This window comes from Agelaius tricolor, unplaced genomic scaffold, assembly GCF_023055355.1.
Source record: "Agelaius tricolor isolate 1412-34295 unplaced genomic scaffold, bAgeTri1.0.p SCAF_18, whole genome shotgun sequence".
Taxonomy (NCBI): Eukaryota; Metazoa; Chordata; class Aves; order Passeriformes; family Icteridae; genus Agelaius; species Agelaius tricolor.
Genome location: NW_027269278.1, coordinates 7,962,929 through 7,987,255, shown reverse-complemented (window position 1 = coordinate 7,987,255; position 24,327 = coordinate 7,962,929). Strand labels below are relative to the sequence as shown.

The window sequence follows — 24,327 nt, the reverse complement described above, 5'->3', positions numbered from 1 at the left end:
GCTGTGGGCTGGGTCAGCAGCAGCTGCCCTGGGCTGAGCAGGGACCACCCTTCATTTAGGATGGGAAGTACCTAGGATGAGAGCTCCTGAATGAGCATTCTGCTTAACATAAACTTGTGTAAACTTGTCAGATCCCTTCACAATACAGAGAAGCACACACAGCACTGTATAGGATGTTGGTTTCTTTATTTTTTTGTAATTTTTAAAAATTTTTTTACAGATAATACCATCAGTGCAGACGCTAGCAGTGCAGAGCAGATGTAAACACTCTCCAGCCGAGATCTTGAGAATGGAAAGAATTATACTGGATAAGCTTCAGTGGGATCTTTACACAGAAACACCAATGGATTTCTTAAACATTGTAAGCACTACGTTTTGCAATGTTTTTTCTTTAAAGAAACAACACCTTATCAAATAAGACTAAAAAACACAGATGCACACACACACACACCCACCCACACATCCTTCCCAAGATTCTTGGCAAACTACCTATTCCTACCTATCTTCAAGCCTTTTAAAGAATATTACAGTAATTATATTTTTAAAATTTTTTAAAATTTTCTACTATTTAAAACCTTCTATTTTGCTCAAAAAAAATTTACTCTTGTCTTTATAGGAGAACTGAAAGGACATTAAAAAGATTCTCATAATGCACAACTATATGCCTTCTTTATTTTTTTTTTAATACAAGCTGCAAAAATATTTTTAACTATTTCCCTTCTCTTAATACTGTACATACAAAGCTGTCAGAGTTTTGCTACATTTCCCACATAGGTTTTTGCTTAAACCATTTTCCTTTTCATCCCACTAATTATTCACTTATGCAATGAGACTACCCTGGTCTGGCACTTAGTTCACATTGCAGTTACTAAACATTTAATAGAAACAATGAATTGTCTTCAAGAAACGATCATGTACTAGTAAGGCAAAATTCATGTGATATGAACATATCCTGGATCCCTATTTTAAAATTATGTGCAAATATTAAGCCATTTTAGGCTGCTGATTGTGAAAACTGCCTTTCGTAGGTGCTTGTTTCCTTGGTGAATTCAGAGTTCAGTATTATTGATTTTACTGGATTTGGAGCTGCTGTCCTGAACTGAATCTCCTGGACAGCAATCTGGATAATGTAGAAACCTCAGAAATTGTTAGGAAACATAGACCTCATACATTCATTATCACCTCAGAAAAACAGTTCAATGATTGGCAAGTACGAACACAAAACACAAAAATAAAAGGTGGGGGAAGCCTTCAGGTTTCCTGATATGAGATGAAATTCATCTGTACTTCAGGGTGATGACATGAAAACATGTAACTTCACTAACCTCTGCTTTTCTTTTCATATATATATATATATGTGTGTATATATATATATATGTACACTTTGTCTTCTCTGCAGTTCCATGCCATGGTGATGTCCAGCTGGCCCCATCTCCCACCCAGACTGCCTCAGAGGAATCCTTCCCTCCACGTTGCACTCTTGACCAAGCAGCTGCAGCACTGTATGGCCTGCCACCAACTTGTGCAGTTTAAGGGCTCCACGTTGGTTTTGGTGATCATCACCTTGGAGCTGGAGAGGCAGACTCCTGGTTGGTTTGTTGTTATTACTGATCTGCTAAAAAAAGCACAGGTAGGAAGCAAAATGGCCTTTGGTCACAAATCCTGAAGGCAGGACATGATAAAGAATAAAGCCATGTGTATTTACAGCCAGTATTGCTCTTCAGCAGCCCCTGAGACTTGTGTCCTTGCTCTGCCTTTGCTGCAGACCTTCTGGTGCTAACAAAAGGGAACAAAAGGGCAGTTCAGGGGTGGGACTGGGGAGAGGGACATCCCTTTGGCAGGGCAGGGAGGGTTCCAAATTCTTGGCCACAGATAGCTGCCTGCATCCTGGGCCTGGACAAATTCTCTCATGATTGGAGAGTCTGAGACCACCTAGAAACCTGCCCAGTTTCCTCAGCCTCCTTCTGAACACTGAGAAAACTTTTAAGTACAGTCACATAGCTCTAAAAATATAACCAGTTTGACTTCTGATGATTCAAGACAAGCTCTATTTCTTTTTCTTTTTTTCTTTTTTTTTAAAGCTTTTCCCCAGTTTCATAAAACACATGCCTTTTAAGAAAGCACACTTAGAAGGGTAAAGACCCATGCTGTCAGCTTGCCATCCACCCATTTTAAGGTTTTGAATTTGTCTGAAATAACCTGGCCTCCTGCTGTCCCTCCTGCCTGCTGTTTCCTGCAGAGAGGAAGCACTTGCCCACGTTCTGTGTAGAGGAAGGGGTAATCATAGTTGTAGGAATAGTTATCAGGAGCTCCTGGATAAGTGTTTTCCCTCAGGATCAACAGCATATTGCTGCTATGCATCTCCTGAGGCATGCAGCCTGTCCCTGCCCTCCCCCTAATTACAAAGTGACAGGAGCAGTGGCCAGACAAGAGAGTCACATATCCAGAACTTAAAATAAATCTGCATCTTTCTTTACAGGTGAACAGCACTGAATTCTTGCACTGCAAAGAGCTTGTGGATCTAGAGCTAATGTGCTTGCAGGCACCCAATGCTGTTAATATTTTCTATCCCATCAGCCAAGCTGTGCAGGGCCATCCCAAGGCAAGGCTACCCTGCCCGCCCCCTTCTGAATGGCAGAGTTCCCAACGAGGAGGCTGAGGGCTGCTGAAAGCCAGCCTGTTTCAGCCCCTTTCACACCTACTACAGCCCAAATTCCTGATCAAACCCCTGAGACAGAAGAATGCTGAGATGGATTCAGACTCCTGCACAGTGAGGATGGGGAGGTGACTGCTGGGAGGATGAACACAGGAGGCTCGAGCCCTCAACTGAGCCGCTCCTGTCCTTCCTTACAGCCACTCAAAAAGGACTAGGGGGGAATTATTGCCTTGGAAGCAGCACCTGCAGAACCAGCAGGTCCCAGCAAACAGAACAGCCAAAATAACAGGGCAAAAGTGTCACTGTGCTTCTCAGAGGACAAAACCACTTGGTATTATCAGTCTATTTTTTATGTCCTTCCTAAGCAGTATGTGCTGCCCCTCATGTTTAAGACTACGCAAAGACAGAAAGCTGGGGAGAGGAGGGACTTGGTCACGGTCCTACAGCCCAGGGATCCAGTTGGCAGCCAGCTAAAAACTTCATGGAGAACCAAATGCCTCAGAGTTTATTTCTAAAATTGCCATGATGAAGTTTGACAGATTGAGCCTTTCATCCAGCTCATGCCATTGTTCTCTCATTAGAGCTGATCTGGCTTGGCCCATGGGAGCTGAACAGGAGCTGCTGCTGTCGAGGAATGGGCAGCCCCCACTGCTGCCTCTGCAAGAGATCTCAGATAGAACCAAGGCTTTCATTCAGCAGTGAGAAGCTTGAATCAAACCTCCAGTTTTCCTTAAGGCCTTACCTTGTAATCCAGAGGTCTGGGATCTGTGCTTTTTCCTGGTTAGGCCATTACAGACTCTATCACAGTTCCTAAGAAATGTGGGAAACCATTTCTTGTCTACAATCACCGTTGCCTTGAGCTCTCACCAAACAGCATGTGCTGGTCAGAGTTTTTAAAATTTATTCTGTCTTATTAGACTAGACAAAATAAAATGCCTTTAGTAATTTCCCTCCACCACTACAACCACATTATTTCTTACAAATTGCTTCATCTTCATAGCAAAGTGGTTTTACAAAGGTCAGATTAAACCACTCTTGCACTTTTAAAAACTAGCTTCACAAATCCTTTTAAAATTAGTGGAGGTTTTGTTTTAAACAATAGGCATTTTTAGGTGATTGTTACCCTAGTTTGAGGGTATATTCCAGCCAGTGTGGGATGGGTAACAGCACCATACCTGCCATCCTGTCACATAACAGGAGGGGGGTTCATATGGACTGGCACAGGCTAAATACTGAGCAGGTGTCTCATGTAATGACATGGGATAAATAACTTGGAGACAAAGATGGGACAGGAGCAAGGAGACAATGCTGTGTAACTGCAGAACTTATCAGGGCAAGAAGAACATTTCTGGCCTTCTCCCCTTCTTCATTGTCTTATCCTGTAGGAGAGAAATTCCTGCACCAACCCTGCAGGACTGATGTGCTGAGCAGCTGTTCACACTTTCTCAAGTGTTAAATCTGCCAGAGTGAGCTCTGTGTGTGCAGGGAGAAAGCCATGCAGCTCTAGAAACCACAAAGGAAGCCCCCAAGTGTTCCAGTAACATCCAGTAACGGAGACTTAGTGCAAATAACCTGTGTGAACAGACATGACCTGAACAGCAGTGAAAGCCACAGAATTCCCTTGAGCCAGGTCAAAGCTACCTCAGGCTGTGGATGCTGTGCTGAGGGGGGCCCTGCCCAGGCCTGGGATGCTGCAGGAGCAGGACTTGGGGCTGGTTTAGACCACATGAGGTTTGTGAGGTCCCCACGTACTCAGGGGTCAGGCAGCAGCATGCTTGGAACATGGTATTTATTTATGCTACCGCAGGGAAGGCTCTCATTTAATGGTAGGGCTCTTCCCTCCTCCTGGGCAGTGCCTTCCTTTGCTCTCACAAGCTGTGAGTTGACTGCCTGGCTCTTGGCAGGAGGGGAGTTGTCTTTTATAGTTTCCACTAAATAAAACATCAGCTTGGTCTGCCTGTTCTCTGTGGCCCTGGAATAGCCCAGCTGAAAGGTGATCAATCCCTGCAGGAAACTGGGCTGTGTGATGGGCTCTGCTTCCCTCCCCTCCCTTTGCCCTATCTCAAGCGCTGTCCCCAGCTGTGTGTACCCATGGAAATGCCAGCAGCAGAGCTCTGCACACAGTGAGTAACATGCTGTAACTCTACACCACAGCAATCCCAACCTCGTGTTTCCCCCACAGCTGTGAGCCTACGGACACAGTTCTTGCCTGCAGCTGGATGAGGTGTTAAAACCCATGAACAAACTTGCTTTTCAAAATCTCTGCAGATCTCTATGATCAACATGCAAAAGCACACATTAACAGGGGTTAATTCAAAAGATGAAGGCAGTGCTGGAAGGCCCTTTAGGGCTCTGTGTTCCCAGTCAGGGTGCAAGATGCCACACTGGGATGGGAACAGTTCACCTGGAGCCTGCCTGTGCTCCCAGGACACACTGCTGCTTCTCTGGCAGCACAGCTCCCTCCCACACACCTACTGCAGCACTGCAGTTACCAGAAAGGAACAAACACTGCTCTCTTGGCTTCCACAGGCTAAAAACATCACTTACCTCTTCATTCTGCCATTGCTCAGAATGGAGCTTCCTACCCCAAAGAATGAGCTGCCAGGTACAGGAAGGAGCTGCTCTTGCACAGGACCATTCCTGTTACACAAGGAGCTTTTTGGATAGTGAGAATAGCACCAATTCTCTTTTTTTCTAGCAGTACAGGGTCAGAAGCTTTAATACCTTTCCCCTCCCTGCCTGACAAGTAATGAGTGACAAGATAAACACTCCCCACAGACAGCAGTGTCAGGAACAATTATTTTGCCCAGTGAGTTTCAGAGAGGATGACATCTCACCCCTGTGCCTACCTGTTTGGACTGTGTGTACAACATGAGTTTATTCCAACTGCAGCTCAACTCACCACTGCAGATCCCATTTACTACACACCAGTTACTGGTGAAAATGAGGGAGATTCAGTGAGTGCTGGCACAGGACTGATGTGGTTATGGCCAGCTCTGTGAGGATTGTTGTTTTGGGGATTATTCACTCTCAGAAGAACTACAGAGAATGCTTATAGAGTATTTTCAGAGCTCTAACCTGGTAAGGTCCCTTCCCTTGGGGGATCTTGGCCCGGGTGAGGCTCTCAAACCCAGACTCCTCTTGCTGTTGCCTCAATTCAGATCAGATTTCCAGATGCCTGAAGCTACCACCACCTTGTAAACAAAGGTGCAATTGCACCTGAAATCCCCAATGGTAAACATCCACAGAACTGTTTTCTGTGGCTGTTTTAAACCACCTACAGAAACAGCAAAGCAGATCCTCCCACCCACCACAATGTCCCCCATTCATAACCCCAGCTAAAGGAATCATGTCATAGCTCATGGAGTCACCCAGGAACCACTGCCAGTGAGGAGGGAGCTGCCCCATTTCAAGACAGCACTCACTGGGGTGTTTCTGACAATAAACCTGACTCAGTGGCACTAATTGTGGAGGGTGTGTGATGACCTAGGAGAAGAGCTGCACAAATAAACTCCTGCAGTCAGAGAACTGACCAAGAGACAAGAAAACTGCAAAGGGAAGAGTAATGCAATAGTTATACCTCATTTGTGGCATTGCAGCAATACAGTTATTTTTTTTTTCTCCTGCTAATTGACTTTGCTGTGTTAAATTGAATTTGAGCAGTACTTACAGTTCAATTCTTTAGGAAGGCAGAAAAGTGCACTGAGATGGAGAGATGCATTAACTTCTGGCAGGTCTCAGAGCCCCCTCCCACCCTCCTCAGCAAGACATGCAACTGGAATCCCCCTGGTGACCTAACTATGGTCATGACAAACAGAACTTAATCAAATCTTCTGAGCAATTTGGAAAAAGAACAAAAAGCTTTGATTCCCAATTCACCTATCCTTCTGGGAATCGAACTTGACAAAAGCTCCAAGCTGGATGAAAGCTTTGCCAAAGGAATTAGAGTGGCTGCCTCAAAAGAGAACACAAGCAAGTTTAAAACAGTCCTCAAAGCAGCAGCAAAGCTGTACCATGGCTGATGGTCGAACACAGCTTCAGCTTGCCCACATTTCATGCAGGCACCACAGACATGAAGACAGACAGAGCTCTCCTAAGCAGATTTCCCACCTGGTCCCACTTCCCCTGGCACAAGTGGCGCCTCATCCCTGCCCACTGTGGCAGCAGGGACAGGCAGGGGTGAAGGTGTTTGTCAAGGGGTTTCATCCCTACTGCCTGCAAGTGACAGCAGTCTCCACAGCTTCTCCTCGTGTCCAGTTCAGTCCTCTTCAGGCCACATGCCTGTTACAGCTGCAATCTATTTCCCAGCTCTGACTTAGGCTAAGGGCATCCAGAGGGTTTTGACTGTCACACACCCTCAGCACCTCTACAACAGCCTCTCTGTCTCTTGAGGGGTTACAGGGACACAAAGTCCTCTATGGGAGCCTTGGGGCTCCTGTCACACACACCCACACTCTCATTCTCAGCCTTTGTCCCACTGTGGGACACCACCAGCATGAGGCAGGGGAACAGGGCGAGGGTGAGACTTCAAAGCTCCTGCCAAAGACTTTTCACATTTACATTCCAACCAAACACTCAAGTCATCTACCTGTTATCTTCCACAGGAAGAAAACTGGCTTTTGGCCACTCCTCCCCTGCCAGCCTCGGGGCACTGGGGAAAAGGGAGGGAGACTGGGGACAGCAGCTGCCAAGACAGGGGTGCACAGGGGACATCACACTTTAACCAGAGGGCAACGGGGTTAATGAGGGGAAACTGGGGTCACAGAGGGACACAGGACATGGTTCTGGGTATACCTGGTGTACAAACCATGGTTTTAACAGATGTTTGTTAAACAAGTCAGTTTTGTTTTTATTAAACCCAGCTTTGGTACAGGTCATTCCTGAGATTCATTTACAAGGTTGTTTAAAACAAAGATAAACTGGGGCCTCTCCCTGTTCCTGTGTGAAGTTACTGAGGCACAGACATCACACTTTGTTTTTCCCCTTTCCTTTTCTTAAAGAAAAGTGTTTGTGTAAGGGGAAGTCAGTCTGTTACAAACACAGAACTTACACCAGGAACACTGAGTCTCCAGCATTAAACCATTTCTCCTCCATTAATAAATAACATTTAGTTGTGCTTTAACGTGGCTCCCTTTGCACCCATCACATCCCAGCAGGACGAGCAGAGCCCAGACTGGCCAGGCAGGGTTACCTGGCCCAAAGCAGCAGAGGGGAGGTGGGCAGGGAGCTCTGGGGAAGGGGTTACAGTGTGAGGCACCAAGTGCAGCCCTCAGAAAACTAAAGAGATGAAAGCTGGGGCATTTTGGTTATAAAACCTATAAGTATACAGAAGCAAGCTGCACAGAAGAGTTATTGTTATGAAAGGTGAGAATCCAGCTGAAAGATTAGGGATGTCAGGTTAGGGACATCAGGTTCCCCAGTTACACCCCAAAACCAGACTGAGGAGAGGACCTGCAGGACCCTGGTGCTGCAGCAGCTTGAGCAGCAAAGCTGAAAGCTCCTCACACTACCCCAGCTTTGTTCCTCACCTCTCTGGAGTCAGTCAGTGTTAACTCCCTTGGGCTGAGCCCCAAAAGAAGCATTCTGGATTTAGTGCCAGCCGTGCAGCAGCGTGAATTAGCAGTTTACCTTTTGCAAGTATCTCGGATTTCAACTTTACCAAGAAACCTGATTAAGCAAACTTTTCCCCATCAAAAGACACGGTGAATTTTAGTCCTTGCTACATATTCTCTTCTGTGCAATATATTGCAAGCTTAAAGGTGTAAGCACCAATTAATTTCTTCTGCATGAGATGTTTTGGCCTTAATAAATCTTCTAATTAACATATCTTCCTGTTGTTATGGAGTAGGCACTGGGAAGACTAAAGAAGCTATAGAAAGAACAAAAGAAAATCAGTGTTTAAGTTTCAGTTATTTACATTAGGTAAAGACAGCATGAAAGGTCAAAGCACCAATCTATTGTACAGACATTTGAGTTTAACCCATTGCAACTTGGAGAAGCTCTCACAGCTGTCAACATCTTGTTTGGAACTGGTAATAAAGGATTGATTTAAAATTTTAATGAAAGGACTGCTGGTGGAACAGGAGAAATCCCAGGGGATGGAGACCCCCAAGAGCAGCCAACCACCCACAGATGGAGCAGTGGCTTTGCAGGGTCCTTGCCCCATTCCATCCCTCACAGCTGCAGAGTTCTCCAGAGGGAACAGCCAAGGACAAGGCTGGGTTTGTGGGGCTGTCTCCTGAAGGAAAATGCCATCATGCCATGTCCCAGGGCCTTGGCCACTGGGCTTGGGCTCTGGAACTGCAAAGCAGGGGCAGCACCTACCTCACTGCTCCTCTAACAAACCTATGCATTTCTCCTCCTCCTCCAAGCAGATCTAGGAGCTCTGCACAAGTGTTAATGAATGCTCTTAACACTGCTCCTCTGGAAAGACACTTGCCAATGCACATCATCTGAATCACCACATGGCCCACCTTTAAAAGCACCAGCTGCTCCACCACCTTTGGTTCCCTGAATTCTGAATGCATGTGCTCCCCTCTGGTCTCCCACATTCGGCTTTAAAATGTATTGGGATGGAAAAGGATGTGAACATTTCATACAAACCACTTGGTATCAACTGGTAATTCCTTACCAAAGCTTTTGCTTAAAAGGTTTCCAGCTGCATATTCCTAAAAAGCTTGGAGAGGCAGCCAGGATCACCAGCCTGGTTTTGTTCTTCAAGCTGGGGCTGCAGAAAAACCTCCCACCAGCAGCACTGCTACAGCAAACACTGTGCATCAGCCAAACCCCACACTGGCAGTGTCTGAAGGACAGCACTGATCTCAGTCCAATACCAAATCAACCCCAGAAGGGCCCAAAGCTGAGTGAATGTAACTTGGTACCTAGCAATGGCCCAGAACAGACACTGAGAACAAACCTTTGGGTAAAGCTTCAGCATCTTCCTGAAAGCAGAGCACCAAACTGAAGCTGTGCTCTTTCGTTGGCCTTGACCTAAGTGTATAATGTCCCTCTCCAGACAAGGAACACAGCTTTGGATGCACCCCAGGAAGCCTCTCCACCTCTGCTCCCTTCTCACCCCTACCTTTAAATCACCTCTTTGGGCACCATGAAATCAGCAAAGCTGCTGGTACATCCCTGCTCAGTCACCAGACCTCACAAAGGAGATGTACCAACAAGCCTCAAAGCTCCTTCTGCCCAAATACTGACAGCTTTTGGATTAATACCTAGGAATTTCTCCCCAGATTACATAGGAAGTACATTTCCACATACTCTATGATTAGCTAGTTGTTAATTAATTAGCTAATTATATTGTTGAATGTTCCAAACAGTCGTAAGACAGCCTGTGACTGGTGAGCTTGCAATCATAACACACTATTGTTGTGACAGATAATACAGAAAATAACTAGATTGCACAGAAAATGCACCACTAAATAAATGACACCACAAAAACTCAAAATACATGTGAGATTTAATAAAAGAAAAAAAAGTACAAAGTGAGTGGAAAGAAAAGAAAGAAAAAAACCAAACCAAACCATGAAGCCCAACACGCTGGGAATGCCAAAGCAAAGGGATGCAGCAGGTCCCAGAGGGCTCTGTCCCCTCCTCTGTCCCCAAGGTGCCTCCATGGCTCCAAAAATCCCCCTCCACACCCCTGGGGCAAACACCTCAGCCAGGCATGCCCCCCCCAGAGACACACAAAATACAGTTTAATTTAGAAAGCAGACAACATACAGGATGGTAAACATTTAAATTATTTTAAAAAATTGATAGTTTTTTGCCATTAATACCAATCTTTTACAGATAAATATATAAAACAGCTGAAGGACGTGTAGCTGGATGGTTTCAATCATTTCTGAGGGATATTTCGTTCACTTTTTCTAGCCTACAAGATTTTAAGTTTTCAGACTGGGTGAGATCAGCATCACAACATATTTGTAATTTGTTAAATAAAACCAAGACACACAACTACCCTACCACAATACTTAAATCTTGTCTCAGCCAAAAGAAAAAAACAAATACTCAAGGGAAAAAAATATGACTGAGTCCCCCTGGGGAGATTATGATGTTGAACAAGCAACTACTAGGACAAGGGATATCTGTCACAACATAAAATCAAAGTAATAATAATAATCATGAAAATATTGTTACATACATTCTGAATGTCTTCTTCAGAAAATGCTGTAAATTTCTCCACAATGCCCATGGATTTGAAGATTTTTACTCTTTGTTATAATAATATTTTTTAACTACCTGTTATTCCAGGAAAAAATAATTGATCTCTGACGAGCCAGGGCTGAGAGAAATGGTTTGCATAGATGTTGCTGGCTGCAGCATGAGATCAGGAGAGAACTGCTGACTGGGAACACTGGCAAGGCAGCTGGGTGCACACCAGTACCACCAGTCACTGTTTCATCCCAGCACTGCCCTGGGAGGCAGAACAATGAACCAAAGAGCATGGCTTGCTCAGGCCATTAGTGCACCACAGTTTCTCCCATTAGCAAAAGATTAATAAAAAATAATCTGCTACATGATTGGTCTGTAGGCAGAGGTGAGGTGGAATTGTCTTCTTGCATATACCAGAAGGTTGGGTTCCTTGTGTTTGAGAAAACCACACTAACCCTCCTAACATTTGATAGTTACTCTTTAAAATACATCTAACCTGGAGGCACAGCCTTAAAAATTAAATGTCCAGCTTTCAGCAGACTCCCAACAAGTGCAGAATTTTTATTCTTTGAACAAAAGCCTGCTCTAAAAGGTACCAGTGAGATCTTTGTGAGGTTCTTTTCTACAAGCAAGCAGCAGCACTGTCAGTATATCCACAGAAAAGGCCAATGTCCATTGGAAAACAGTTTAATTCCTGAGCATGTATTTAGAAAGGGGGGGAAAAAAGCTCCTATAATGGAATATGACAGTTAAAGAACCTCAGAATCCAGCAGAATGCTGCCCTGTGACAGCTCAGACCCAGGCCCTGCATCTCCTTCTGCACAGCACATCAGGAATTTGCTGACAGCTTAAAGACAAGTCTTTAACAAAAAACATATCAGAAAAATCCTGTAACATTAATAACTAAATAAAAACACACACACTCACAACTAACACTTAGCCAGCCAGTGTTTTTATAAACTCTAAAGACACTATGTGAGGGTTAATATATTTCCTTTCATCTAGCCTAGGATCTGATGGATGGATGGATGGATGGAATTGGGTCCAACTATTTTTCCATGACAACACAGCTAGGAACTCTCTGTTCAGTTACTGCTCTGCCTATTCACAAAATGGTATGAGTGGAAAAAATTAATATTGATCCTAATTATTCCTCTAAGCTCAGCTGCCCAGGAAAACAAGGCTGTGATTTCTAGGCATGAGGAGCTGTCAAAAGAAGCACCTTCTATGAGGGACAGAGCCTGTCAGCATAAACACAGTGCACAGCTCAAGAGCAGGGGATTCTGCTTATTAGGCACATATTAGGTTTAAGGTTAAGGAGCAAAAAGATCTTGGCTTAAACAGTTCCCACAACAGTAAATACATTGGTAAGTGACAACTGAAATGTTACACAAATCTTGTAGTTCCACTTTGTACAACAAACTCTTACGAAAAACCTCTCTATAAATGTTCTACTTTAGCAGTAAAGAAAATTCAAAACATTGTCCCATTAATTTTATTAACCTCTCTCTCTCCTTATATATATATATATATATATTATTATTATAAATGATGTAGATAGTGTTTAGAGTAATTCAGGAATTAATATAGAATTACTGGAATGAGGGTTACTCTGACTAAGATTGCTGCAGAAAGCCTGAATGTTGTGTTTTTCCACCCATTCTAAAAACTACTTGAGAATTTTGTTAGAAAAACAAACATTTCAGCATTCTTCAGACCACTCCTCTCACTGTGCACGTACAGGAGCGGTCAATGAGCCTCCAGCAGTCACCTTGGCAAATTAAAAAAAAATGCAGAAAGCAATTATTGAATTATTTAGCTGGTGGTAAGACGAGTTCAGTCACGGTCACTTCATACACAGCTGCTCCATCACTGGGTTTAGAACAAAACATCTTACTTGAGGGATTAGTTGGCTTTGTTTAACAAAATGTACATGTAAGGTTACTTCCTGCAAACCTCCTGATAACTCTGAAAAGAAAACAGCAGGCTGGAACACTGCAACCACCGGAGATGCTCATTGTCTCTGTCACTTTGGTCCACTCACACAATGTTATGAGAAGGGTCACTCAGGGTGGGAAACTCAAGCAACTTAACACATGAAAGCACCAAGTCCACTCTTGGCCTGAAAGTCTGTGTGTGATTAACTGAAAGAAACAAAACATAAAAAAAAAAAGCATGAATTAAAGTTATGAAAATCAAACAAAAGTGAGGTGTAGCCAAGTATGTTAAAACAAAAAAAAGGAGGAGGAGGACAAACACTGCTGGGGCAGCTGAAGGCTTCAGGTGAGAGCAGCCTGGCACAACCTGCTCAGCACCACAAACACTTCTCTTTCCCCCAACTTCTGCAGTTTTTCCATCACAATTTTTTACTTATTAAAGCTACTAAGGACGCTGCCTTGAACCACGAGATGATGAAGAGTTAAACAAGCTCTCCTCAATATTTCACTTGAGCAGAAATACCCAAAACCCCATAATTTGAGGTAGCCCACAGGTTTAAAAAGAAACAAAAACAAACAAAAAAACCCCAATCCAGAACCATCCTGGTGATGGTGCAGCACCTCCTCCAGCTGTGCTCCAGAGCTAGAGCCCCTGCCCCAGCACCATGTGGGGTCCCCCAGTGAGCAGAGCCCAGGCTGTGGGTGTCCCTGGGACCTCTGCACACACCGAGCTGCCTCCCAGCCCTGCTCCTGACCACGGCTTGTTCCTGTTGCTATCCCGAAGAGGAACAGTCCAGACTCACAGCTGGAGGTGGGCTACACCCAGCAAAGTGCAGGAAAACCTTTTCTGCTGCAGCCAGAAGGAGCAGAGGGAAGCTGCAACATTTCTTGGCCCATATTCACAGTCCTTGCCTGCCCCTGGCATCACTTGCCCAAGTTACCACTGTGCTCACCTTCCCAAAGCAGTCCTGGGTCCAAGAAAGCCCTAGGATTCAGCTCCTAATTCAGATTAAACCCTATTTTCAGCAAAGAAATTTACAAACCATTTAGACTCTGTGTGTGAGGTGGGCCACGCCCAGAGCATGTTGAGCAGTCTGCAGAAGAGAGCACTTTTCACATTTACATTCCAACCAAACACTCAAGTAATCTACCCCGTTATCTTCCACAGGAAGAAACAAATTGCTGGGATGTCAGTACACAGAATGAGCTCCTCTGGTGCTGCAGCTCACAGCAGGGCAATGACAGACCACAAGATCTCATCAGCAGTGAGAAGCTGAATGCTGTGCTGTCAAGCACAAACTTGGGTGTTGCTACTCTTCATGGTCTTGTTTTCTTGCCATCATTAAGAGGCTCAGAGAGCTTTGCTACCAGCCTGCTCTGGGTTTGACAGAATGCAGTTCTGACTCTTGAGCTCCTTCATGCAAGGGGAAGTAACAAAAAATGCTGCAATAGCAGAATGACCAGTTTGCATGACAGTGCTCCATTTTGGCTCCTAGCCAGTGTTCCTTAGAGACTGGCTTGAATTGGAAGCAGGATAACCCCCCAATATCTTTTCTCTTTAAACCTGTTTGTCCCATTCCTGGCCTATCACTACACAATCAGGTGGCTGGAACAGCAGTATTTACATACCCCTGTTCCTGCTGGCTTTAGTAATGTCAATTAATGTGCAGCAAGCTAAGATAAGAACTCTGCCTTTAGGGGAAAAGAATTTTCTTGTGATCAGTACTGTGCCCTGGAGCCCCATTTCACAACCTGAGCTGGCTGTCACAGAGGGAAGAACGAACCCCATGAGCCCATAATCTATCAAAGAATGGCCTCAAATTGCAAATCCCTCCCACCTCCAGCTGCCCAGGCTTTTCTGGGCAGTGCTTGGGCACAGGAGGGGCTCATCTCTCCTCTGCTTTAAGCAAAGAATCAGAAGGATGGGAGTTAGGATTCCAAAATCCCCTTTTCTCTGTATGATGTTTAAACAACTGACCAAACATTAAAGCATGTGAGCAGACTCCCAGCTTTCCAGTGGCAGAGGAGGAAGACTCCAGTTCAGACACTTACTTTTTCTTGTCTTTGTCCTTCTTCAGTGGCTGCTGTGAGGTAGCCTGCAAGGATTGGGACTGCAAGGTTTCCACTGCCACTTTCCGCCTGTTGAAGGCGTTCATCTCCTCCTCCAGCTCCTTCCTCTTCTCCTCCACCTTCCTTTTCTCTTCCTGGTGTATTCTTTTTAAGTGCTCAAACTTCTCATGCAGCTGGCAGGAGACAGAGCCTCTGAGCATGGCATTCAGCTGGTTTTGGCTGTGTTCCCTGCCCCAGGAGCCCTGCCACACCTCCCACACAAACCCCACCACAGGGACCAATCTGCTGGCAGAACACAGCCCCCAGGGCCACCAAAAGCAGGGAAGACACAATAAATTCAGCTCTGCCTGACACCACACAGCAAACCAGAGGCAGCATGGGCCCTGGAGATGAGCACAGGGGATTTTGGCTCTGCACAGGGGCTGGGGACATTGCAGGATCTTTTGTTCCTCACTAGTTCTGAGGATGGCCCATTTAATTCCTCCCCAGTCACAGCTGCTTCCTGAGGCCTCACACTGGGGACTCCACTGGACTCACTCTGACTGGGGACCCCAGCCCAGCTGCCCTCTTTACTCTGCTGTCCAGTGAGCCACAAGAGGCAAGTCTCTGTGACAGGGATGCTCACCTAACGTCCTGCCACTGGCTTTCACTCCCCAGGCAGCAGCTGCATTTCCACGTGGCACAGGACAAGTTTCTGAGGCACCTACACCAGTGATGTGTTTGTGCTTTGGCTGGTGAGCTTTGCTGGAATGTGCTTTCCAGGATTCATGCATTGCCCAGACCCAGATTCCCTGCTGGCTGCAGTTTGGGTTCCTTGCAAATTTCTGGCACACCCACCTCTCTCTCCTTCTCCTTCAGCTCTGCCTCTGTCTCCTTGACTTTGTTAACAAACATTTGTCTCATTTCTTCCTCTTTCCTCTGGAGCTCACCCAAGAACTCTTTCCTTTTGGTCTCGTATGTTTCTTGGAGGCTGGGGAAGAAAGCAAATGAAATCCAGACTCTCTGGATGCTGATGAGTTAGTGATGGGGAAATGCATGCCTGTCTGTGCTGTTGGAAAAACAGGCAGGGAAGGGAACATCCAAATCAGCTGCAAAGCTCAAACCCAGCGCTGGCATTTCCCAGCCTGGCACTGTAGATTTACCTACAAACCTCCCATTTCTTTGGGCTGTCAGTACCAAACCCTCACTCTAAACTGCTGCTAGATGTGAAGGCCACTCACCTGAAGGGCTGGCTGTCTGGATCTGTGTCCTTGAAGCCCATCTCCTCCAGCTTGCACCTGCGGTAGAGCTCGTAATGGCGGGTGTGGGTCTGCTCCCGCAGGTCCTCCATGTTCACCCGGATCAGCATCTCCCTCAGCTTCACAAAGTCACAGTGACTCTCATTCTCCACTGACAAAGGGAAGGGACAGGTCAGCAAACTGCAGGTGTGATGGGGGAACACAAGGCACACATGATTGGCTCCAGATACTCTCATCCTGAGGAACCTGCTGTCCTGCTCAGGGGACAACACAACCCCTGGATGCAGGGATTCCTGCTGACCTTCCCACCTGCTGTAGGATGGCAACTCAAAGGAAGGACTGGCCAACCCACAAGGGCTGCAGGGGATGTGCCTGCACTGCTTGTCACAGGGCACCTTCATGCAGAGCTGGGAGGGTTTGGGGTGGGCTTGGCCCCTCACCTTGCACCACTCCCCAGGGGTACTGCCGAGCTCGCACCAACTTGTTCCCAACCTTCACCTCCTCCGTGCTGCCGACCACAGCAAAGGGCAGATGAGCCTGAAACAGAGCCAGGGGCAGGGACTCAGTGCATGGGGTAACCCCCAGAGATCAGCCTGACCCTTAGCTCCCCCACACCCAGGCACAGCAGCTGCTTCCCTGAGTCCCTTCTCTGAACCTGCCAATTTCAGAGCAATCTCTGTTATAAACTGGGATATTCTAGAGAGGGTGGAGAGGCGCCACAGCAGATCTTACCAGCAGTGCTGTCTGGGCTGCACCAGCTGGGGAACATTGTAGGAACAGCATGGTCATTAGTGCTGCACTCCATCCTCTGCCAGGCTGTACACTCAGCAGTGGGGCACTCCCTGCCCTGCTGAAAGGCAGGGACATCCCCACACAGGCCCTGGCACAGCAGAGAGTGTGTGGGCACGGCAGGGACATGTGCAGACGTGTACAACATGTCCCCACTGCTCGCCAAGCCTGCACAGCAGCAGGCACAGGGAGGAACCAGGACACGGGGTGCTTCAGTAGGGTGAGGCTGACAAAATCCTTCGCTTTTTAAAAGAAATGGATCCAGAAGTGTGGAATTCATATGGAATTCATATGTGGCCAAATATATTTTCATTGGAGGAAGGAAGGGGAAGAAAAAAAAAGCCAAGCAAGCATGGCTCCTGTTTTTCTCCCCAATACACACAGCTTGCAATTATTTAAGTAAGAGTGAATCCTCCAAGGTTTTCATGATTTCAGCAAAAAAGAACTATTAGAGTGAAAACATGCACCTAGTCCACCCAGAAACCAACTGGTGATTGAATTAAAAAAAAATGGCAGGGAGAAGGGTAAAAGAAAAGACAAAGCATTTAATCAGAAACAGCTATGCAGGAAAATGGCCATTTTGATGAAAAAGCTACTTTTGATTTATAAAATGATCATGGAAACATTTCAGTTTTTTCTACTGCCATAGCTGCACTCTGATTTGGGAGAGAAGAAGCTTAAAAGTGTTTTTGCATGTGCTTCAGTCAGGTCTGAATTTGATCTCTGAATTTCAAAAAAGACAAAATAGAGATTAAAGATTTTTCTTCTTTACTTTAAATTGGGTTTTTTCTGGTCAGCCTCCTTAAGTCACAAGACTAATGTAAATCTTAACTGTCACATTTTATTCACAGTTCCTTCTTCCTCAAACACAATATAGCCTAAGAACAGACAGAATTAATTTTGAGGAAGGCATTTTTTAAAAATGCAATAAAATAAATTCTAGAACTAAGTTTCTCCAGAGAGCCCCCAGATTAAACACAAGCCACATTTTAATTAATTCTGTATGCAAAAGCTGCGAGACCCACAGCTCAGCTTTCCAACAGATTCAGTGTCTGGGCATTCCCAATGAAACTTGCCCTTCAGATGTGTTTTTGTGCAGCAATTTAACTGGTCAGGGCTTTGTGCAGGGATGGGAGAGGCAGAGTTACCCACATTCATCACAGAGTTGATCTCAGCCACGGCCTCGTCGTCCGTGGGGAACTGGTAGATCTGCACCCCATTGCTGACCAGCTCGCTCATGATCTTGATCTTGAACTTGTGCAGCTCACTCTTGGAGATGGTGTCTGCTTTGGCAATGATGGGGATGATGTTCACCTAGAGCACAGGGCAGGAAGGAAGGAAGGAAGGAAGGACAAACACCCAGTGAGCACCCGGGGGTGACCCAGATCCTGCCCCACTGGCTCCAGCTCCCAAAATCACCCTGGAGTCTGCTTGCACAGGAGCTGCAGCCCAGCCCCGCTGAACACTAGAGGGAAGAGTTCTCCAGGACTCACTTGGCTACAGGACTCCAGATAAACCACACAGGAGCAAATCAAAGCCCTGCTCTGGCTGTGTTTTGAGGCAGACACAGTGTAGCTGTCACATCCGAGCTGTCACCCCTCCGTGCTGGCTGTGCTGACAGGATGTTTTACAAGACAAGCACCAGGGTGAAACGCACATTGAGCTGATGTGAAGCCTTCCCATGCTCAAGTGGGAAGAGCAGACACTCCTCAGATGCTCTGACAGCAGCTGATGACCCTCCCCAAGGACTCCATCAGCCTCTTGGTGAGGATCACACCTTGGCTGCACCACGTGGGTTATATGGAGAAAGGGCAGGGTGCCATACACCACATTTATTTACTTTCATGCTGTTCTTGCTCAGCTTTGGTTTCACATCAGCCAGCAGTCACTATACCCCACACAACTTCATTCACCTGGGCTTCAAAGCCACCCAACAGCTGCACAGTGAGGAGGCCTCCCTGTGCCCAGCACCCTCCAAGATCAAAAGTAAACCAGAGCCACATCCATCAGGAGTGATGGGCTTCATTACAGCCTCATGCTTAAGAGAGCTACAGTGAGGCTGGATCTATCACAGGAACCTGTGCTAGACAATGCTGCTGTGCCCAGAAAAGCCACGTGTGATACTGAAACCACTGCTTAAACAAACAGCAGAACTCATCTGTCTGAACAGCAGCCAAATTCACAGCAGTGAAACACAAGAATTTAGACAAATAAGGGGAAAGTCTGATTTGCCATCTAACATTTCCCTACAGCCAATGCTTTTTGTCCTACAGAGCTGAAATTCACAGCAACCAGTTGGTCTCCAGTGGGTGCCCAATTAAAATAAATGGCTTTGCTTTCCCAGCACAAGTTCTTTGTAAGTCAGTGTTTTTTCCACACATCTTGGGTTCTCCCCACTCCCCCTCTCTGTCTCTGTTTAGTAGTTTAGCACTCACTAAACACAAAAGCATTTACTTTGAATGAAAATAGTCTACATTTACTCATTGCAAATGTATCTGAGAGAATAAATTCCTCTTTTTCTCAGCCACTGACCTGGACTCTTTCACCAAGGAGCAGAGCCCCCACAGAAAAGGCTGCAGCTGCTCACTCCCCTGCTCAGCAGGTCCATGTCCTCATTACAAAGGCAAAAGGGCCATGACCACAGCTGGGTGTGTCCCTGACCTGCTAAGACCTGAGGAGGCTTGGATTCACCACCTCCCACAGAAAAAGGGTCAGCTCAGGGCTCACTTTCAGTCAGACCAAGCAACTTCCCCTTCTTTTTGCAAGGGACCCCAGTCCAGCCCTGCTCACAGCAATGCGGAGTGCAGAGCCTGGAGCAGCTTTCTAGCAGCAGGGGAGACAGGCTCTGCTCTGTGGTCACCACTGTGGTCTCAGCACCACTCAAATCACAAACCAAGGCTGGCTGGAGTGCCCTCAACCAGATCTCTTGTATTTTGAAAAGTCAACTCAGCGAACACCTGCTGACACGGAGTTCACAACACAAAGGGGTTGTCCAAGTTGTGTTTTCAATAATCCACAGCCACATCAATACTGGAGAGGCATGAACATGGCACTTGAGTGTGTCCTAGGTCTAGAATGGGTTCATTCCTTCACAGCTTAGGGAAAGGATGGAAGAGTTTGGAAACAAGAAACCAGTGAGACATGAGATGTAACTGAACTGCATGTCTGACCCTCCCTCCCCACAGCACCTTCCACACACCCACCTCCACGCCAGGGCCAAGCCTGTGGCACAGAGATTAGTGACAAACTGATACATATCTGGCTAGAGAAGAAAAGCCACCTCTTCTCCTGGACAGGTTTTATAACCCAAATAAAAGGAAGGAATGCCAGAACTACAAGACAGTTCTCTGTCCAGTCTTTTTACACAAATAATGTTGATCTTGGGTTGAAGGCAAAATCCTAGAGCAACATTCTCATATCTATGGTGGAAGAGCAATATTCTCTATTTGAAGATCTAGTAATAAGATCATGCAGTTGACTGCTGGCATGTGTCCCCACTGAGTGTGAGTGACAGGGGTGCAGTGTCCCCTTGCCTGTCAGGCCATGTGCTGGAGGGATTTGCTGGAGCTGGAATTATAAGCAGAAGAAGTCTGTGCTTCAGACAGGACAGGGAGCTCCCATGCACACAGACAAAAATGCACCTCCTTCTCAAGTCTTTCTGACCAGAGTTGTTCCTCACCTCCAAAAATAAAACTTACAGGAACTTGTCATGTGGTAGAAAATAATTTTGCTGATGCAATAAGACTGTAGGCACTTCTGCCATGTGAAACACAGCTGAATTTTTTCCCATCTCCAAACTGTTCCTGAATGGAAGCTGCAGTGAAGCCAACAGGCAAATCCTACTTTGGAAGCCAAAGAGCTGAGGCACAGGCTGCCTGAAGCATCCCCACCTGCCCAGGATGTGTCATCTCTCAGAGGGCAGGCACTCAGCCACAGCTCAAGCAGCACATGGTGACTGAAAACCATCCAGGACAAGCAGTGAGCTCCAGGACCCTTAGGGCTGCACACACTGCACCACCATTTCCCCTGGCAGGGCTGGGTTTTAAATCAATAAATCACCTTCTCATCTGATATAAATGCACAATGATTTATCTCCTTCTTGTCCCAGGTTAAACCCAGTGGAAAGTCTACACCTGTCAGGCCCTGTGTGCTTCCCACTAGCAGCCAGCCAGCCAAATTCCACTTATCTACAACCACTTGTGAAGATGCTTCTGCTCTCTAGCTGTAACTAAAAACCCCAGATAACAGCTGGCCATGAGCTCAGCCAAACAGATATTGTCTTACAGTACAATGGAAGATTTTGTTTACAAAGCTTTACCCAGAAGGGATTTTGTAGACTTTACACTAAAAGCAAGACTGGTTATTGAAATTGTCACAGAGAGCCAAAAGCCTGCCCAGGACCACACATCATGTCACTTGTGGACTAAAGCAAAGGTGGAACTGAGCCACAGTCCTACAAACTCCCTGCTAAACCAGTCGCAGAGGCTGAGATCAGAGCACAGAGCACAGCATTGCCTCTGATGTACCTTCCATCTCCACAGCTCCATCCTTGAACTGTAAAACAAGGGCCACACAAAGCCCCCAAGAACAGCAGGTCACTGTGTGTCACTGTGATATTTTATGAAAAATCCCTTGGCCAGGATTTTTCTCCTGAGAAGCCTCAGAAAAGAAATGTAAACAAGAATTATCTGATTGCTTGGAATGTGGTTGGCTGCTTACCAACAGGTGCATCTTTGATTGGTTCCATGTGAATTGTTTTAACTTAATGACCAATCCCAGCCAGAGGTGTTGGACTCTCTGAGTCTGTCATGATTTTCTATTATTCATTCTTGTCTAGCCTTCTGATGTCTCCTTTCTCTTTCTTTAGTGTAGTTTTAGTACATAATTTTCTTTTAATATAGTATCATAAAATAATAAATTAGCCTTCTGAGAACTTGGAGTCAAACTCTCATCTCTTACCTCATCCTGGGACACACAACAGCACAACAATTAACCACACCAGTGTGCTCACACAGCAGCAGACATGAGCCAGTGCACATCCCCTCTGCTCAGTGACCACCCACTGCTCCCACTGACAGGGCAGAACTGCCTGGGCTCTGCTGACATCCCCTTCACCCTGCCCACACAGCAGCCCCCAGCACAAATGGTTCATCTGGGAAAGGGGCACAGCACTGCACAACCCCTCAGGGAGTGCCTGGGAAGCGCTCCCATGTCCTGGGATGACACCACTGCAGAAATGCAACATAAATCCCTGATGCCCAGAAAATATCAATGGGCTCCACTTGCTTATTCATTTCCATGTGCCCACTTGTGTGAGGCCACCACAGCATGAAATCCAGGATGTTCTCATGCTGTGGCAAGAAGGGAGATGAGAACAAAGGCGTAAAATGGCTCCAGAGAGGGCTATTAAAGTGGAAGTTTGGAAATATAAAAAGTTTGCCTGTGCACAAAGTTTTCATCTGTGCACAAGCACAAAGGATTTATTTTGGTACTACCAAAGGACGACATTAAAGGCAACCACAGGGAGATGTGAAAAGTAGGGAATGAGAAGGAAAGGAGAGAAATGCTTTGTGGGACCAGCACCAAGGGGAATAGTGCAAAAGCTTTCCTCCAGAAATTTTTCTAGGAATATGTAATGCTGGCACCGTACCAAGAGACAAAAGTTTATTAAGGGAAAGTTTTTGGATTCCTGATGAAGTCAGTGTAACAGCCAAAGCTACAAACAGCCCACTGCAACAGGAAGCCAGTGCCTGCTCTGGACTGGGGCCAAGGGAAAGCAGGCCATGAGCCCTAGGTAGCAAGGGCAGGCAGCAGGGACTGCACAGGGGAACTCAACCCAGCAGCAAAGTCCAACAGGGCAGCACGTGAACAACAGCCAGAGGAGAGAGTGCTCCCTCAGTAATCCAGGGGATCCCCAGGTCCTGCAGGGTCCCATGCCTGTCCCTCTGCAGGCTGAACAGCACCTGCCACCTCAAAGGAACCACCCTGCTGCTAAAACAATACTCTGAAAGACAGGAAACCATTGAGAAGAAAAGAAGAGATTCTGCTGCCACTAGTGACCTTTGAAGCCTCCTGCAGCTCCCTGGAAGCCAGCTGGAACACCCAAAACTATGTCAGAAACTTGCTCCCAGCGGCAGGAACATAAGCAAGCCCTTGGTTAGGTAACACCCTGCCCCCTAAAGCAGAACAGCTTATGCACCAAGAAATAACCCCAGTAGACCCTCTCATCACCCACTTTTAGGATTCCTATGACATTGGGAATTCCTCACCACATCTACACGTTAAGAAGATACTGTGATCTCCTATCCAGATCACTTGGCACTGCCAGCAGTGACAGCTCACACACTCCCTGTGCACCAGCACACAGAGCCAATGCTTCTCTCAGCCCTTGTCTCCTCAGCACTGACCACCAGCTTAGGACAACTGCAGTTTTGGGGGCTCTCAGCCCCTCTGTTCCTGCTGACAGGTCAGGACAGCAAAGGGGACTCCACAATTTAACTGCTGAAGATGGAAGGCATCCTCACCAGCACACCCAAGGGAGCTGCAGCTGATGGCTCTGATAAATATCAGCTAATTGGGTGAGATTCTTACAGTAGAGGGACACTCTGGAATTTACACAACCAACAGGAAAACAGGCTTTCCCTGACATTCTTCAGGAAAGTCAGTGAGAAAACAAGCACAGGACCTCAGCAACCCCAGGCCAAAGCTTTATCAGCTGCCATGCAGGAAGGAGTCCAGCACTGCACAGAAGGAACAAAACCTTCCACAGGACAATCAGCACCAACAAAAGCATTCCAGAAAGAGGGATTGTAGTCTCCAAGGCCCTACCTTGCTATCCAGCTTCTTCATTGTCACCAGGTCCAAGGACTTGAGTGAGTGCCCGGTGGGGGTGATGAAGTAGAGGCAGACGTGGATCCTTGTGTCATGGTAGTTGAACAGAGACCGGCGGATTTTCAGCTCTTCTTGCAAATAGTTTTCAAACTGCGTATCAATGTACTCTACGATTGGCCTGTAACTAAAACCATCCCATTAGCAAACCAGCCACTGCAGCACAAATCTAGACTGCCTAAAGGCTGAAGGAATTCTCCTAGATGTTCCATGATATCACTAAAAATAAGTTATAAGACTCAAACAATTTAGTTCTTCAATGGGAAAGTGTGGGGTTTACACACAGACCTTATAATCCAAAGGTTGCTGGAGATTCTTGAGGCTGTACTGCAAAGTCTAAGGACAGTGGAGCACAGAAAGATGACTACTTCCCCATCTCAAACTCTGCCCAGATTTCAGGGTTCAGCCATCTGTCTGTAGCAACCCAACATGACAAGGAGACACCCTGGAATCCCAGAAAGCCTTTACCTGGGGCTTGAACAAGATGTCTGTGTAGTTAAGTGAGACAAGTTCAGAACAGGTAATTCCTGACCCTGCTCTGAGGACAGCTGGTTAACAGCTCATGCTCCTGGAGGACAGCAATCTC

At 46.3% G+C, this 24,327-nt stretch overlaps 2 protein-coding genes across 4 annotated transcripts in view; one reads left to right on the top strand and one right to left on the bottom strand.

The window, feature by feature from the left end:
- Nucleotides 1–208: 208 nt before the first annotated feature.
- CCNI2 (cyclin I family member 2) lies at nucleotides 209–2,871 on the top strand (the record flags this gene model as incomplete). The annotated part of the gene is given in 4 exon segments (XM_071443788.1): nucleotides 209–361; nucleotides 1,400–1,630; nucleotides 2,480–2,648; nucleotides 2,651–2,871. Coding segments are annotated over 4 exon segments (774 nt in total), but the record flags the coding sequence as incomplete, so codon positions are not given.
- Nucleotides 2,872–7,480: 4,609 nt separating this feature from the next.
- SEPTIN8 (septin 8) overlaps nucleotides 7,481–24,327 on the bottom strand; it is a 35,093-nt gene continuing 18,246 nt past the window's right edge. The window contains exons 4-10 of one of the 3 annotated variants that reach the window (XM_071443155.1): nucleotides 23,682–23,868; nucleotides 18,006–18,167; nucleotides 16,505–16,601; nucleotides 16,047–16,215; nucleotides 15,664–15,796; nucleotides 14,809–14,999; nucleotides 7,481–8,525 (exon numbers count right to left, since the gene is read on the bottom strand). In XM_071443155.1, coding sequence (XP_071299256.1) covers nucleotides 8,471–8,525; nucleotides 14,809–14,999; nucleotides 15,664–15,796; nucleotides 16,047–16,215; nucleotides 16,505–16,601; nucleotides 18,006–18,167; nucleotides 23,682–23,868 — 994 coding nt within the window. In that variant the 3' untranslated portion in view covers nucleotides 7,481–8,470. Of the gene's footprint in view, nucleotides 8,526–10,106; nucleotides 12,964–14,802; nucleotides 15,000–15,663; nucleotides 15,797–16,046; nucleotides 16,216–16,504; nucleotides 16,602–18,005; nucleotides 18,168–23,681; nucleotides 23,869–24,327 lie in introns of those variants that run through there. The other 2 variants (XM_071443156.1, XM_071443157.1) reach the window with 2 other exon arrangements.